At 49.7% G+C, this 12287-nt stretch overlaps 1 protein-coding gene across 4 annotated transcripts in view; it reads left to right on the top strand.

Annotated features, from left to right (window-relative positions):
• The window catches only part of LOC127009926 (sacsin-like), a 60698-nt gene that overhangs the window by 44455 nt on the left and 3956 nt on the right, over positions 1-12287 (top strand). For all 4 annotated transcript variants that reach the window (XM_050883459.1, XM_050883460.1, XM_050883461.1 and 1 more), the window contains one exon: positions 5-9088. In XM_050883459.1, coding sequence (XP_050739416.1) covers positions 5-9088 — 9084 coding nt within the window. The remainder of the gene's footprint in view (positions 1-4; positions 9089-12287) is intronic.

The raw sequence follows: 12287 nt of genomic DNA, 5'->3' as shown, positions 1-12287 counted from the left end.
ACAGGTGTACATCCACCCAGGGGATGAAGACTTGCGGCTGCTGCCTTACCAGCATGTGCTGCCCTTTGAGCTGCGGGGGAGCGAGCAACTTTTCCTCTGCTTGGGTTGTGCACGTCAGCAGAGCCCTGCACTCCTGCTGGCAGTGCTGGAGAAGGTGAGGGCACGACACCAAGGCGGCGGAGGCAGTATTGACAGCAGCGAAGTGGAGAAGGACAGGCGGCTAGTCATGTCAGTGCTGGGCAGACTCCAGCACCACCTGGAGGAGCTCCCCGGCCCCCTGCTGGTGCCCGTGCAGACACAAGACGATGTGCTGGAGCTGGCTGAGGTGCAGCAGGCAGCATACATGGAGGAGGTGGATGCGTGGCTGGACAGTGATGAGCTGGGCGTGAAGGTGGTCCACGGATGCGTGGCTACCACCTTGGCCCGTGCCCTTGGTGTGGCTTCCCTGGAAAGCTTTCTGACTGCTGGAGGCGAGGCGGTAATGGAGTGGGGGCAGCGGGAGCCACTCACCACCCGCCTCCACAACCTGCTGGAGCAGCAGTACAGGGATGGCGTATCAATCCTGAAGGAGTTGGTGCAGAATGCCGACGACGCTGGGGCCACAGCCGTCCGCCTCCTGTACGATGAGCGGCAGAACGAAGACTCCCGGACGCTGCTGCTGGGCCCGGGGATGGAGCGGTGCCAGGGCCCGGCACTCTGGGTGTACAATGACGCAGTCTTCTCCGAGCAGGACTTTGAGAACCTGCGAGAGGTGGGGGCAGGCACCAAGGAGCTGCAGCCCACCAAGATTGGCAAGTTTGGCCTGGGGTTTTCCTCCGTCTACAATCTGACAGACGTTCCAAGCTTCATCAGTGGCTCAAGCTATGTGGTGTTTGACCCCCACATGACCCACCTGAGCCATGCCACCTCCCCGGGACGCAGATACAACTTCACCAACCGCCGCCACTCCTACATGCTGCGCACACTAAGGGGACAGTTCCAGCCCTTCTCCGGCGTGTTTGGCTGTGACGTGGTGGAGCGAGGCTCCTTTGAGGGTACGTTGTTTCGCCTGCCTTTCCGCACAGCTGCCAGCAAGATCAGTGACATGTGTTACTCCCGTGGCGACATGGTGCAGCTGCTGGGGATGTTCAGCGGGGTGGTGGGCCAGCTGCTGCTCTTCACCCAGCATGTTTCCTCCATCAGTGTGTTCCACCTCAGTGCCTCTGCCTCCTCTCCCTCAGAGATGGTGGAGCTCTTCCACGCTGGCCGCGGCAGATGCCAGCCAGCTCTTGTTCCTGGTCTGGCCTCCCCAGCCACTGACGGACCACAGTCAGTGTTGGAACGTGCTGCTGCACTGTTTTCCAAGCAGAAAAATAGATTTGAGTGGAAGGGGGAGATTCTAGCAGAGAGAAGCACAGCAGAGGTGAGTGTGTGGTGCTCACGCAGTGGTGCTGACCTCTGTGGCCTGGAGGAGGGACACTGGAGCACCACCTGGGTCACTTCATGGCACTCTGGCTCTGGCAGTGCAGGCAAGCTTGCTGAGGCCCTCGGAGGCAAGGCCCTCCCTCTGGCAGCTGTGGCAGTGCCGGTGAGGGAGGACCGCTGTGGGTGTCACCCCCTGAGCCTTACGGACCTTCCTTTGGGGTTCTACCGTGAAGGCCACTTCCATTGCTTCCTACCACTGCCAGTGAAGACGCTGCTGCCGGTCCAGATTAACGGGGTGCTGGAAGTGGCCTCAGACCGCACCAACCTCCTCACCGAGACTGAGGATGACAGGCACGCCCACAGCTGGAACACCACGCTAGTAGGAGACGCTGCCCTCCGTGCCCACCTCGGGCTGGCTGAGGCACTGAGATGCCTAGGGCTGGGTGCTGAGAGCCCCTACCATGCCATATGGCCGGTGGTACATCATGGGGCTGGCACACTGGTGGAGGGACTCACCAAGGGGTTCTATCATGCCCTGGAGCATGAGGGTCTGGAGCTGTTCAGATGCAGCAGTGGTGACTGGCACCCCCTTGCCAGGTGCCGCTTCCTGAAACAAGACTTCCTTCAGGTGCCTCAGGTTGGAGACATTGCCTTCGAGTTCATGCAGACATACTTCCACTCCACTTCAGAGCTGAGGCTGGTGCGGCTGCCCCAGCACATCCTTGCCTGCCTAAGTGAGCAGGTGTTGTCCCAGCAGGTCAATGAGGAAGCGTTTTTCAGCAGGTACTTCATTCCCCACATGTCCGAGGGGCTGGTGAGTCCCGACAGGAGGGACCAGCTAATGCTCCACCTCCTAGATGCCGGCCACCCCTGCTTGGAGAGTCTTCCTGGCCTGCCCTGCATACCCACCCAGCCCCGCGGCACACTCAGGGCTCCGGCACACCTCGTCGAGCCCGGGGGAAGAATTGCAAGAATGTTTTCTGTAGATGATGAGAGGTTTCCTGTAGAAGAGTTTCTTAATTCCAGCCGGAGATCCAGCACACTGGCCAGGCTGGGAATGAACACTGACCGGCTGCCGAGAGAGCTGGTGGTGGAACGAGCAGAGAGTGTGGCAGGTGTGGAGTGTTCCCAGTGTGCTTGTGACAGGGTCAGGGAGCTCTTGCTCTATATGTCAGGCCTTATGGATGCTGAACAAGAGGAACTTGGGCATGAACTGAGATCTGTGCCATTTTTGCCAGTCATGCCAAAACCTGAGGGCTGGAGCATTGCCTGGCATGGGGAAAGTCCTGGAGATAGGGAGGCACAGAGCTGCTCTCAGCATATGGACTCTGTACCTGAGAGTCTAGTGTTTGACTGCCCCTCAGCTTTATTTTTCCCTAAATTCAAGCCTCTGGTGGGCAGCTGTCACTTGCTTCTTGACCAGGCCTTTGAGGATGCACCACAGGGCGTCCTGCAGAGACTCGGGGTCATCACATGTGCCCTTGACCTGCCACTGCGATCAGTGATGGAGCAGCTCTGTGTCTTTAGTGCTGCCCCCCTTCAGAGAGAAAATGAATGTATGTGCCACACTGTGTATGAGCACTTGGAAGATTTGATCTTGCATGTAAGGAGAGGCAAAACTCTAAACTCAGGCAACCTTGATGCACTGGGAAAGCTCAAGGAAAAGAAGATACTGGTCACAAAGTATGGCTTTAAGGAACCAAAACTGTTTGCACTCTTCAATGAGGTTGACTGTGCCCCAGCCTTATTTTCTGTGCGCACAGAAGGCCTTGAAAAGTACCAGCACCTGATGAACACATTGGGCATCAAGAGCCACTTTGACTACAAGACAGTGATGGAGGTGATCCAGGAGAAAAGGGAGACTTTTGGCAGCGGCAGACTCAGCAGCAACGAGGTGTCTCGGGTGTCCAGGCTGCTCACTGTGCTCTTTCAAGTGAAGCAGAGTGACCAGCAGCTCACTCAGGACCTGCATCTGCCAGACAGTAAGGGTTACCTGCATCCCACAAACCTTCTCTGTTTTGACGACGGGGCCAGACTGAGCTCTGGCCAGTTCCTGTGTCTGCACTCGAGTATCACAGTGTCCCGTGACATGCTGGATTGGCTTGGCATAAAGTCCAAGACCAGGAAGAGACTTCAGGAGTCATCCAACCGAGTACCGTTTGGCCAGAATGAGCCGCTCACCACCCGCCTCAAGAACATACTCGAGGACTACCCGTGTGACCTGGCCATAATGAAGGAACTCCTGCAGAATGCTGATGATGCAGGAGCCACAGAGGTTGCCTTCATCAAGGACTTCAGACATCTTCCATATGAGAAACTCTTTGACCCCAAAATGGCCCCCTTACAGGGGCCTGCCCTCAGTGTCTTCAACAACAGAGGATTCACAGAACAAGATCTCAGGAGTATTCAGAATTTGGGGAACAGCAGCAAGAAGGAAGACCCGGCAACAACAGGGCAGTATGGCATCGGCTTCAACGCCGTCTACCACCTGACAGACGCTCCTTCCTTCCTCACAAGAGGCCCACAAGTTCCCAACAGAGAGACTCTGTGCATGTTTGACCCACACTGCTGGTATGACCCTGCAGCCTCGCCTCAGTTCCCGGGAGTACAGTTTGTTAACCTGAGTGGCCTGAGGGAGGACCATCCTGATTCCTTTATTGGCTACCTGGAGAGTGAACTGCCTGAGGAAGGGACAGTGTTCAGGCTGCCTCTACGCACTATCCGAGACTCCCTTATAGCACCCCAAGAGACCATGACAGAAGAAAAAGTTAAAGAAATGCTTAAGGAATTTCAAAGGGGAATGCCTCAGTGCTTGTTGTTTTTGAGAAATGTAAGAAAAATATCCATCAAGGAGGTGCAAAGGAATGGCACATTCAGAGAGGAGTACTGGGTGGAGGCAAGTGTGTCTGAGGAATCCCACTTGCCTGCACTGGCCAGTAAGTACAGGGATGAGCAGGGGGTGAGGGACCCCTGTAGTTTGGGCATGGTGAGGACCTCCTATACAATGACCATCAGGGAAAGCCAAGGAAGCAGCAGCCAGTGGTTGGTGGTTCAGCAGCAGGGGGTGGAGGGGAAGAACAGTCTGCCCCGTCAAGTGCAGGATGCATTCACCAACAAAACCCTGAACCTCCTGCCTCATGGGGGTGTTGCTATTCCATTTGCCACAATGGCTCCTGGAAGTGATTGCTGCTCAACTTCCTGCTACTTGCCTCTTCCAGTCAGGTCAGGGCTGCCCTTCAGCATCAACGGACACTTTGCTCTTAACCCGTCACGCCGCAACCTGTGGACTGGACATCTTGATGCCAAGAGCCTCTGGAATGAGTGGCTGATAAGAGAGGTGTTGGTGCCAGTTGCTGTGCACGCTGTGGAACAGTTTAGAGCCTTGATGTTTGATGGTGAAGGCTACATGACTGAGAACACTTGCAAGAAGGAGAAGAGAGTCTTCCACAGTGTTCTGCCCTTGGCCAGCAATGCAACTTCTGAGGAATGGAAATACTTTATCAAGGAGTTTTATGCGGAGGTGAGAAAAAAGGAATTTCCATTTTTTGACGTTTTCATCCCAGAAAGTGACTTGTCTTCAGCGATGAAAGAAGCTTCCAGGGTGGGGAGGAAGGGCCAGCTCAAGTGGTGTGCCTTCCATGCCAGTGGAGACAGCTTCCCTGTTCACTTCTCTGTCATATCTGAGCAAGGCAAAGACCACCTTTCAATACTAGCAGATGTTTTCAGAAGACTTGGAATGAAGCTGAGCAGCGAAGAGATGTTCCAGCGACTCAGAGAAGCGGACCCTCAGTTTGAGTGTCCTCTCTTCACCCATGAGACTGCCCTCACCTTCCTCAAGTCTTGTAACACAGGCGGGCCAGACTGTTGTCAGCCAAAAGTGGGCAGCAAAGTGGCTGACACACCTTTCCTGAAACCTAACAATGTCAAGAGTGTTCTGGAGTACATCACAAAGGCCAAAGAATTCTCCCTCTCCTCTGTTGACAACCTACCACTACTACTGACCAATGACGGTGTGCTGAGATGCTTCAGTGTGCAAAGGCCGGTGTTTTTATCAACTTTCTGTGGCCTCTTACCAGCTTTTGGGGAGGAATTCACATCTTGTGTTCTTGTGCAAAAGGTTGAGGCTAACATGACAAGTTTTAAGGATGTGGTAAAGGAGTTCACTCCAGCTGACTTTGTGCAGCGGCTGCCTGATGATCCAGGCGCCTCCGGCTGTGTTGCCAAGGCCAAGGCACCTCTGATGACTGCCAAGCACAAGCGTTGGCTGGAGGATGTCTGGAAGTTTGTTGTTCACTACATTGAGAAACATGATGAAGACTCTATTTTTGCACCGGACCGCAACAAGCAATACATTTTGACACATCTCGGGAAATGGGCATTTTACCCAATGAAAGAGGGAAACCAGGAGTTTGTCATTCCCATAAAAGATGCCTGGCAAGTACTAGATGTAGGTGATTATGCTGGAGGAGGTTCAGTCTTTTCCAAGTTGCCTGTTCCATTTCCATCTTGTGGTAGATCAGGTCAAGAGGGAAAGCCACACATTCCTCGCAAATTGAAGCTTGAGGCAAGCTTGAAGGAACCTGTGACTGTGTTGGAGCTTCTTTACTTCCACAGAGAATCTGTCAGCAGCTTCTTTATTAAAGACAGCCGTCAAGGTGGGTCGAGGCAGGTGCTGACAGCTCTTGAGATCCTGGAGTACCTCGGCCAACACTGCTCACGGTGCCAAATGTCCAAGGACAAAATCCGCTCCCTACAGATATTTTGTGATGTGTCTGGGGAGCACTCTGACCTTGTGGGGAGGAACCTGATTGTTCTCAAAGATTCCTGTCTGAGCTTGCATGGACTTGAGAGCCTTTGTGATAAGCTGAGACTATTTGTGACTGGCCAGGCAACATGTACACTTCATGTAACAAAACTCTACACCTACATTCAACCCAACTGCATTGTAGAGGAGACAGACTGGTATGCTAAGTACATATTGCCCAATATAAGTTTACTGACTGAAGAAAAGAGAATGTTTTTTCTAGATAATCTCAGATCAAAACTACCAAACACCAGCAGAGAAATGGAGTGGAGCGAAGGTCAGCAGAGAGTTGTGTCAGCTCTGAAAAAATGTCCATTTATTGAGCTCAATGGAACACTGAGAACAGCAGATAATATATATGACCCTTCAAACCCAGTGTTTGCTGTAATGGGAGAATCCAACTTACCAGAGGCATGGAGGGAGAAGAAGTGGCAGCACCTGTTGAAGCTGGCAGGAATGGTTTGCAAAGTGACTCCTGAGAAGTTCATACAGTTTGCATCCTTGTCCCCCGGGGATGAACATGTGAGGCAGAAGTCTAAGGTTCTGTGTGAGTACCTTGGTGATCACCTTGCAGACTTTCATTTGGTGATGTCTCAGATCCTTGATAAAGAGTTTCTGGTACCTGAAAAATGTATTGAGTTAGCAACACTTTTGGCACATCACCAGACAAGGTCAGGCTTGCTAGCATTTTCAGAGGGCGTTGACCCTGGCCGTGAGTTAGCACATGTCATCTGGTCCACCAGGAGCTTACTCCCTGTGTATGCCATTAGTGTTGCAATAAAGCTTCAGGCACAGTACAGCATCAAGGTGAAGATGCACACACCTCCTGTGGAAGACATTCTTAAACACATTGAAAAGCTTTGCTCCTCCCTGCAGAAGGAACCAGAGAAAGAACCTGACCTAGTCAAACAGGTGATGGAGAGCATATACGAGTATTTGTCAAAGAATGAAGATGGTGCATTTGGGACCCTCAAAGATCGAGACATTCCTGTGGTCCACATTCCTGAGCACAGAGTCTTTGTTCCCGCCAGCTGGGTGGTGGAAAGCCTTGAGGAGGAGATTCTCCCGCACCTGTATAAGGCACCAACCTTCTATGGGAAGTTCTTTGGTACACTGAAGAGGCTCGGGATGCAGACGGAAGCATCCAGTGACTTGTACGCCAAAGTTTTGAGTAAGATCCACCAGGACAGCGGCCAGGAGCCCCTTCACCCAGAAGAGGTTAAGCAGATGAAGATGGCCATGATGGGACTAGTGAAGCGTCCCCCACAGCTGAAAGATTTGTCCACCTCGGAGCTTTATTTGCCAGCTCGAGATGGGACACTCAGGAGCTCAGTGGAGATCTTTGTGGCAGATAACATGGATATGTTTTCTGATATCCAAGAGACTTTCAAGGAGCCTGTCTTTGTTGGGTTTGAAGCCCTTCAGATATCGTTTAAGGAAATTTCTCTTGTGAAGCTCCTGCCTCAGAGACTAAAACCAAAGTTCCTTTCAGAAGTTCTCCAGGAATGCCTGGCACATGAAGACTTGGAGGATGTGGTTACAAACTTCCTCATTGAAGTTAAAGAGCTGCTCCAGGCAGAGGAATTAAAAACTGGAGTTTTGAGAGTCATTGACCACCACCGGCTGGGCCAAGGCAGTGGACTCAGCCAGGATGAAAAGCAGGAAATTGTGGCTCTGTTGGGAAGGGTGAGGGTGCGGCAGGTCCGCAAGATCACCACCACTGTTATGCTGCACGGTCATGGTGTTGGGCAGCGTGTTAAACAGTTCTTTTTCCAGATGGAGGGTCAGGGGGACCAACAGACTTTGACTGTATACCTCTGTGAGAAATTTCCCCCAAGAATGTTAAGTGGTTGTCTTCACAAGGCATACAGTTTGTTGTTGCACAAATGGAGTATTGAAAGGATGATGGAATTGGGAAATGTTTTTGGCTGTGTTGGGAAGCCTCACTTCATCCACAGCACTCTGGATCAATCAGACATAAAAGCCTACAGTGCTCATTCCCCCGCCCGCTGCCTCTATATGTGTGACGTGGGCAACTACTTGGAAGAAAGGTTCCTGCCTTTGCTGGACAACGGGTTTTGCAGTTTTTCCAAAGGGGAGATTGTCTGCATGAAAAAGTATCTGTGCCCTTGTGAGGGAGAGAGGAGGACAGAAGAGGATGAAGATGACATCTTTGTGATTGTGCAGGTGGTGAGGCTGGTAGAGAGGCATGCCTCCTGCCAGATGTTGGACACATACGAGGTGAACACCAGCCAGGACCAGCCCTGCGTGGTGACTGTCAGAGCCTCTCTACTCTACCGGTTTGTGAGGAGAGAAGTCAGAGACGTGGTGTTGCTCCAGGCATCTGCAGCAGAGGAGGAAAATTTAAATGAAAGAGATATTTTCAGGAAGATACGAAAGCAGGTCAAGGAGATCTGGGGAGTGGAGGATGAGCACCAGAGACGTCACCTAATCCGCCGCCTGTTGCTCAAGTGGCACCCAGACAAAAACCCTGGCCGGGAGGACCTGTGCACCCGCCTATTTCAGTACATTCAGTCCCTGCTGGGGCGACTAGAGCGCGGAGAACACATACCCGATGAGGAGGATGAAGCCCAGGCCCCACGCACCCACCCGAGTAAGGCATACTCCAGTTTCTCCTGCTCTCCTAAATGGCGTCACCACAACTTCAGCAGTGGCAGGGGGTGGAGCAGTGACGGGGGGTGGAGCAGTGACGGGTGGTGGATGCCCGGTGACAGCAGCCAGGAGAGGGTGCCAAAGTCTGACTTGCCTGAAGCCCGACGGTGGCGCAGGCAAGCCCACTGCGATCTTAAGGCTGCTGAAGGGATGATGCGCCTGGATGAAGAAGAGTGGGCATCCTGGGTGGTGTTCATGTGCTACCAGGTAAGTGGCACACCCTGGCACCATACACAGCTGCTAGTGTGCATAAATGTGTTGACTGTGGCCACAAAGTCTTGGGTGATTGCAGGAGAGCTGATGTAGTGATTGGCATAGGGAATTACATAGTCTTGACCAGGACACAAAGTCAGTATGAGTCTCCTCAGGGCCGTGGGATGCTTGTGTTGCCGTCACTCAAGGATGACCCAACTCAGGGAAGGTTATGAGGTATTGTGCTGATGTTGCATCAGTTGGCAGTGGCACAATATTCCTTTTTAATCACTTACTGAATATAGTACATCAGGCATGGGGTCTATTACAGGTCTTTATTACCATTGCTTTTAATTTTGTTCTACAGGTAACTCGATTTACACGAGTATTGTGTCCTTGAAGAGGTCGCGTAAATCAAAAACAATGTAAATCAAACAAGAGGTAGCTTTCTATCGAAAAATAAATATTCACTTCATTCAGTGGAGAGAGAGAGAGAGAGAGAGAGAGAGAGAGAATATCCATATCGCCGAGATATCCACTCAGGCACTCAGTCTCAGCCTCACCCGTGTGAGGAAGAAATAAGGGACACCATGAGCGACTGGCTAGTATTGGTACCGGTACTGAGCAGTCTGGTAACGGTACTGTACCGTATAGCTGGTACCGGTACCTGCCCACCCCTATTGTTGAGTAGCATGGCAGCGTGGGTACTGCTTTGTTGTTCAAGTGGTGCGCGGGAAGAACTGAGCTCAGCTGTGTGGCCGCGGCGCCGTGTGAGTCCAGTTGCGTGAGACATCTGGTGGCCAATCCATAAAATATCACGTATAAGTGAAAAAACATGTAAATTAAACATTTCTTTGGATTTTGGACCCTGCGTTATTTCAAAAACGCGTAAACCAAACTCGCATAAATCAAGACTTACCTGTATCATCATCATCTTTCATAGTCACCACAGCCATCACCTGAGGGAGCTTCTGAATCTGAATCAATTGAATCAAGAAAGAAATGTCTTGCTGTAACTTTTCCACATCAGCGGCCAAATCTTGTACTTTTTTCCTTGACATTCTGAGAGGTCCTGAGTTTCCAGCCGAGCAGGTACAGGCGCTGCTGATAGGCTAGTGGCGGGCAGGGCGGTTGACGTCTGTGTTGCCTAACACACACACACACAAAAAGAAGCATTTTTTTGGAGAATTTCGGGGGATCGAATCAAGAAATGGTTCATAAGGGAGAAGAGAAAGGGGAGCGAAAACTAGATAAGAAAGATACAGAGAGGGGAATAAGAATAATGTACACAAATGTAGATGGGTTGATCTCTAGTAAAATAGAGCTGCAAGATTATCTAAAAGAGAGGGATCCCATGATAGTTTGCCTAACTGAAACTAAACTAAAAGAAAACATCCAATTTGAGTTAGATGGAAGATACAATGTGTGGAGGAAGGATAGAATGGCAAAGGCGGAGGAGGAGTGGTGATAATGATAAAGAAAGAGTTATTAGTAAAATCAATAGAATATGGAGAAGGAAAAGCAGAGATAGTGAGTGTAAGCTTGGAAAACAAGAATAGAGAAAGGATGACGATTGCAGTAACATATGTACCACCAAAAACTACATCATGGAGTAAAGAAAATTATGAAAACATGATTGATGACACCATACAGAGTTTGAGGAGATTACTTAAGGCAAACAAAGGAGTAATACTAGTTGGTGATTTCAATTGCAAAGAGGTTGACTGGGAGAGGTTTGAGAGCAATGGTGGTGATGTGGCATGGGGGAATAGATTCTTGAATTTAATGATGGAAAATTTGATGATACAAAGGGTGAAGGAAAGCACTAGATATAGAAGAGATGATGAACCGGCAAGACTGGATTTGGTGTTGACAAGAGAAATTCACGTGAAGGATGAATTGAGGTATGATTGCCCCCTGGGAAAAAGTGATCACGTGCTCATAGAGATGGAAATGGAGGAGACTTATAGAAGCGATAGATTAAACTATAGGAAAGCAGGGGTGGAAAACCTCAAGAAGTTTTTTGGTGAAATGGATTGGAAAGAGTTAATGAGTACAAGCGAAGTTCAAGGAAAGTATGATATTTTCATGAGGGCGTACAACACAGGTGTTATGAAGTTCGTACCAAAATACAGACCGAGGGAGAGGGCTAAAAAGGACTGGTTTAATGCAAGATGTGCAAAGGCAAAAGAAAAGAGAGACAAAGTGTGGTCAAGATTAAAAAGAAACAAAAATCAAAAAAACAGAGAAGACTTTAAGGCAGCGAGAAATGAGTACATGAAAGTGAGAAAGGAAGAAGAGAAACGATACGAAAAGGATATTGTGGAAAAGTGTAAAGAACAACCTAAACTATTTTATAGATTTATAAATGGAAAAATTAAATCAAGAGAAACAATTGAAAGACTGACTGAAGAGAATGTAGAGATCGAGGATCCCAAAGGCATGGCGGAATTATTTAACAAAAAATTCCAGCAAGTGTTTACCAAAGAATCATTATTTAATGAACCACAAGAAAACAACTTAGATGTATATATGGAAGAGCTCAAAATAGATAAAGAGGAGATAAAAAAACTATTGGGGGAATTGGAAGAAGGGAAGGCCGTGGGACCGGATGGAGTTTCAGGTTTTATACTTAAAGAATGCAGAAATGAGCTAGTTGGCCCGATATATGACATCATTAGGTGCTCAATTAAAACTGGCACAGTGCCTAGGGAGTGGAAGAGGGCAGAAGTGGTACCTATATACAAAAGTGGAAAAAAGGAAGAACCCCTAAATTACAGACCGGTGTCTCTGACCAGTGTAGTATGCAAAATATGTGAGAAATTAATAAAAGAACAATGGATGAGATTTCTAGAAGAACATAATCTAATCACAAACAATCAATATGGGTTTAGGAAAGGCCGCTCATGTGTGACAAACTTGCTGAGCTTTTACTCAAGAGTGACGGACAAATTACAGGAAAGAGACGGATGGGTGGATTGCATTTACCTAGACTAATGAAGGTATTTGACAAAGTTCCACATTCAAGACTGCTGTGGAAACTAGAAAATAAAGGAGGATTGAGAGGGAAAATGAAGTGCTGGATGGAAAGCTACTTAAGAGGAAGAGAGATGAGAACCGTGGTTAAGGACACTAGATCAGAATGGAGAGCGGTGGAAAGTGGAGTGCCCCAGGGGTCGGTTTTAGCACCAGTACTCTTCCTAGTCTATATTAA

Source organism: Eriocheir sinensis, chromosome 42 (assembly GCF_024679095.1).
Source record: "Eriocheir sinensis breed Jianghai 21 chromosome 42, ASM2467909v1, whole genome shotgun sequence".
NCBI lineage: Eukaryota > Metazoa > Arthropoda > Malacostraca > Decapoda > Varunidae > Eriocheir > Eriocheir sinensis.
The sequence above is the reverse complement of the archived record's forward strand: the minus strand, read 5'-3'. Positions and strand labels throughout refer to the sequence as shown.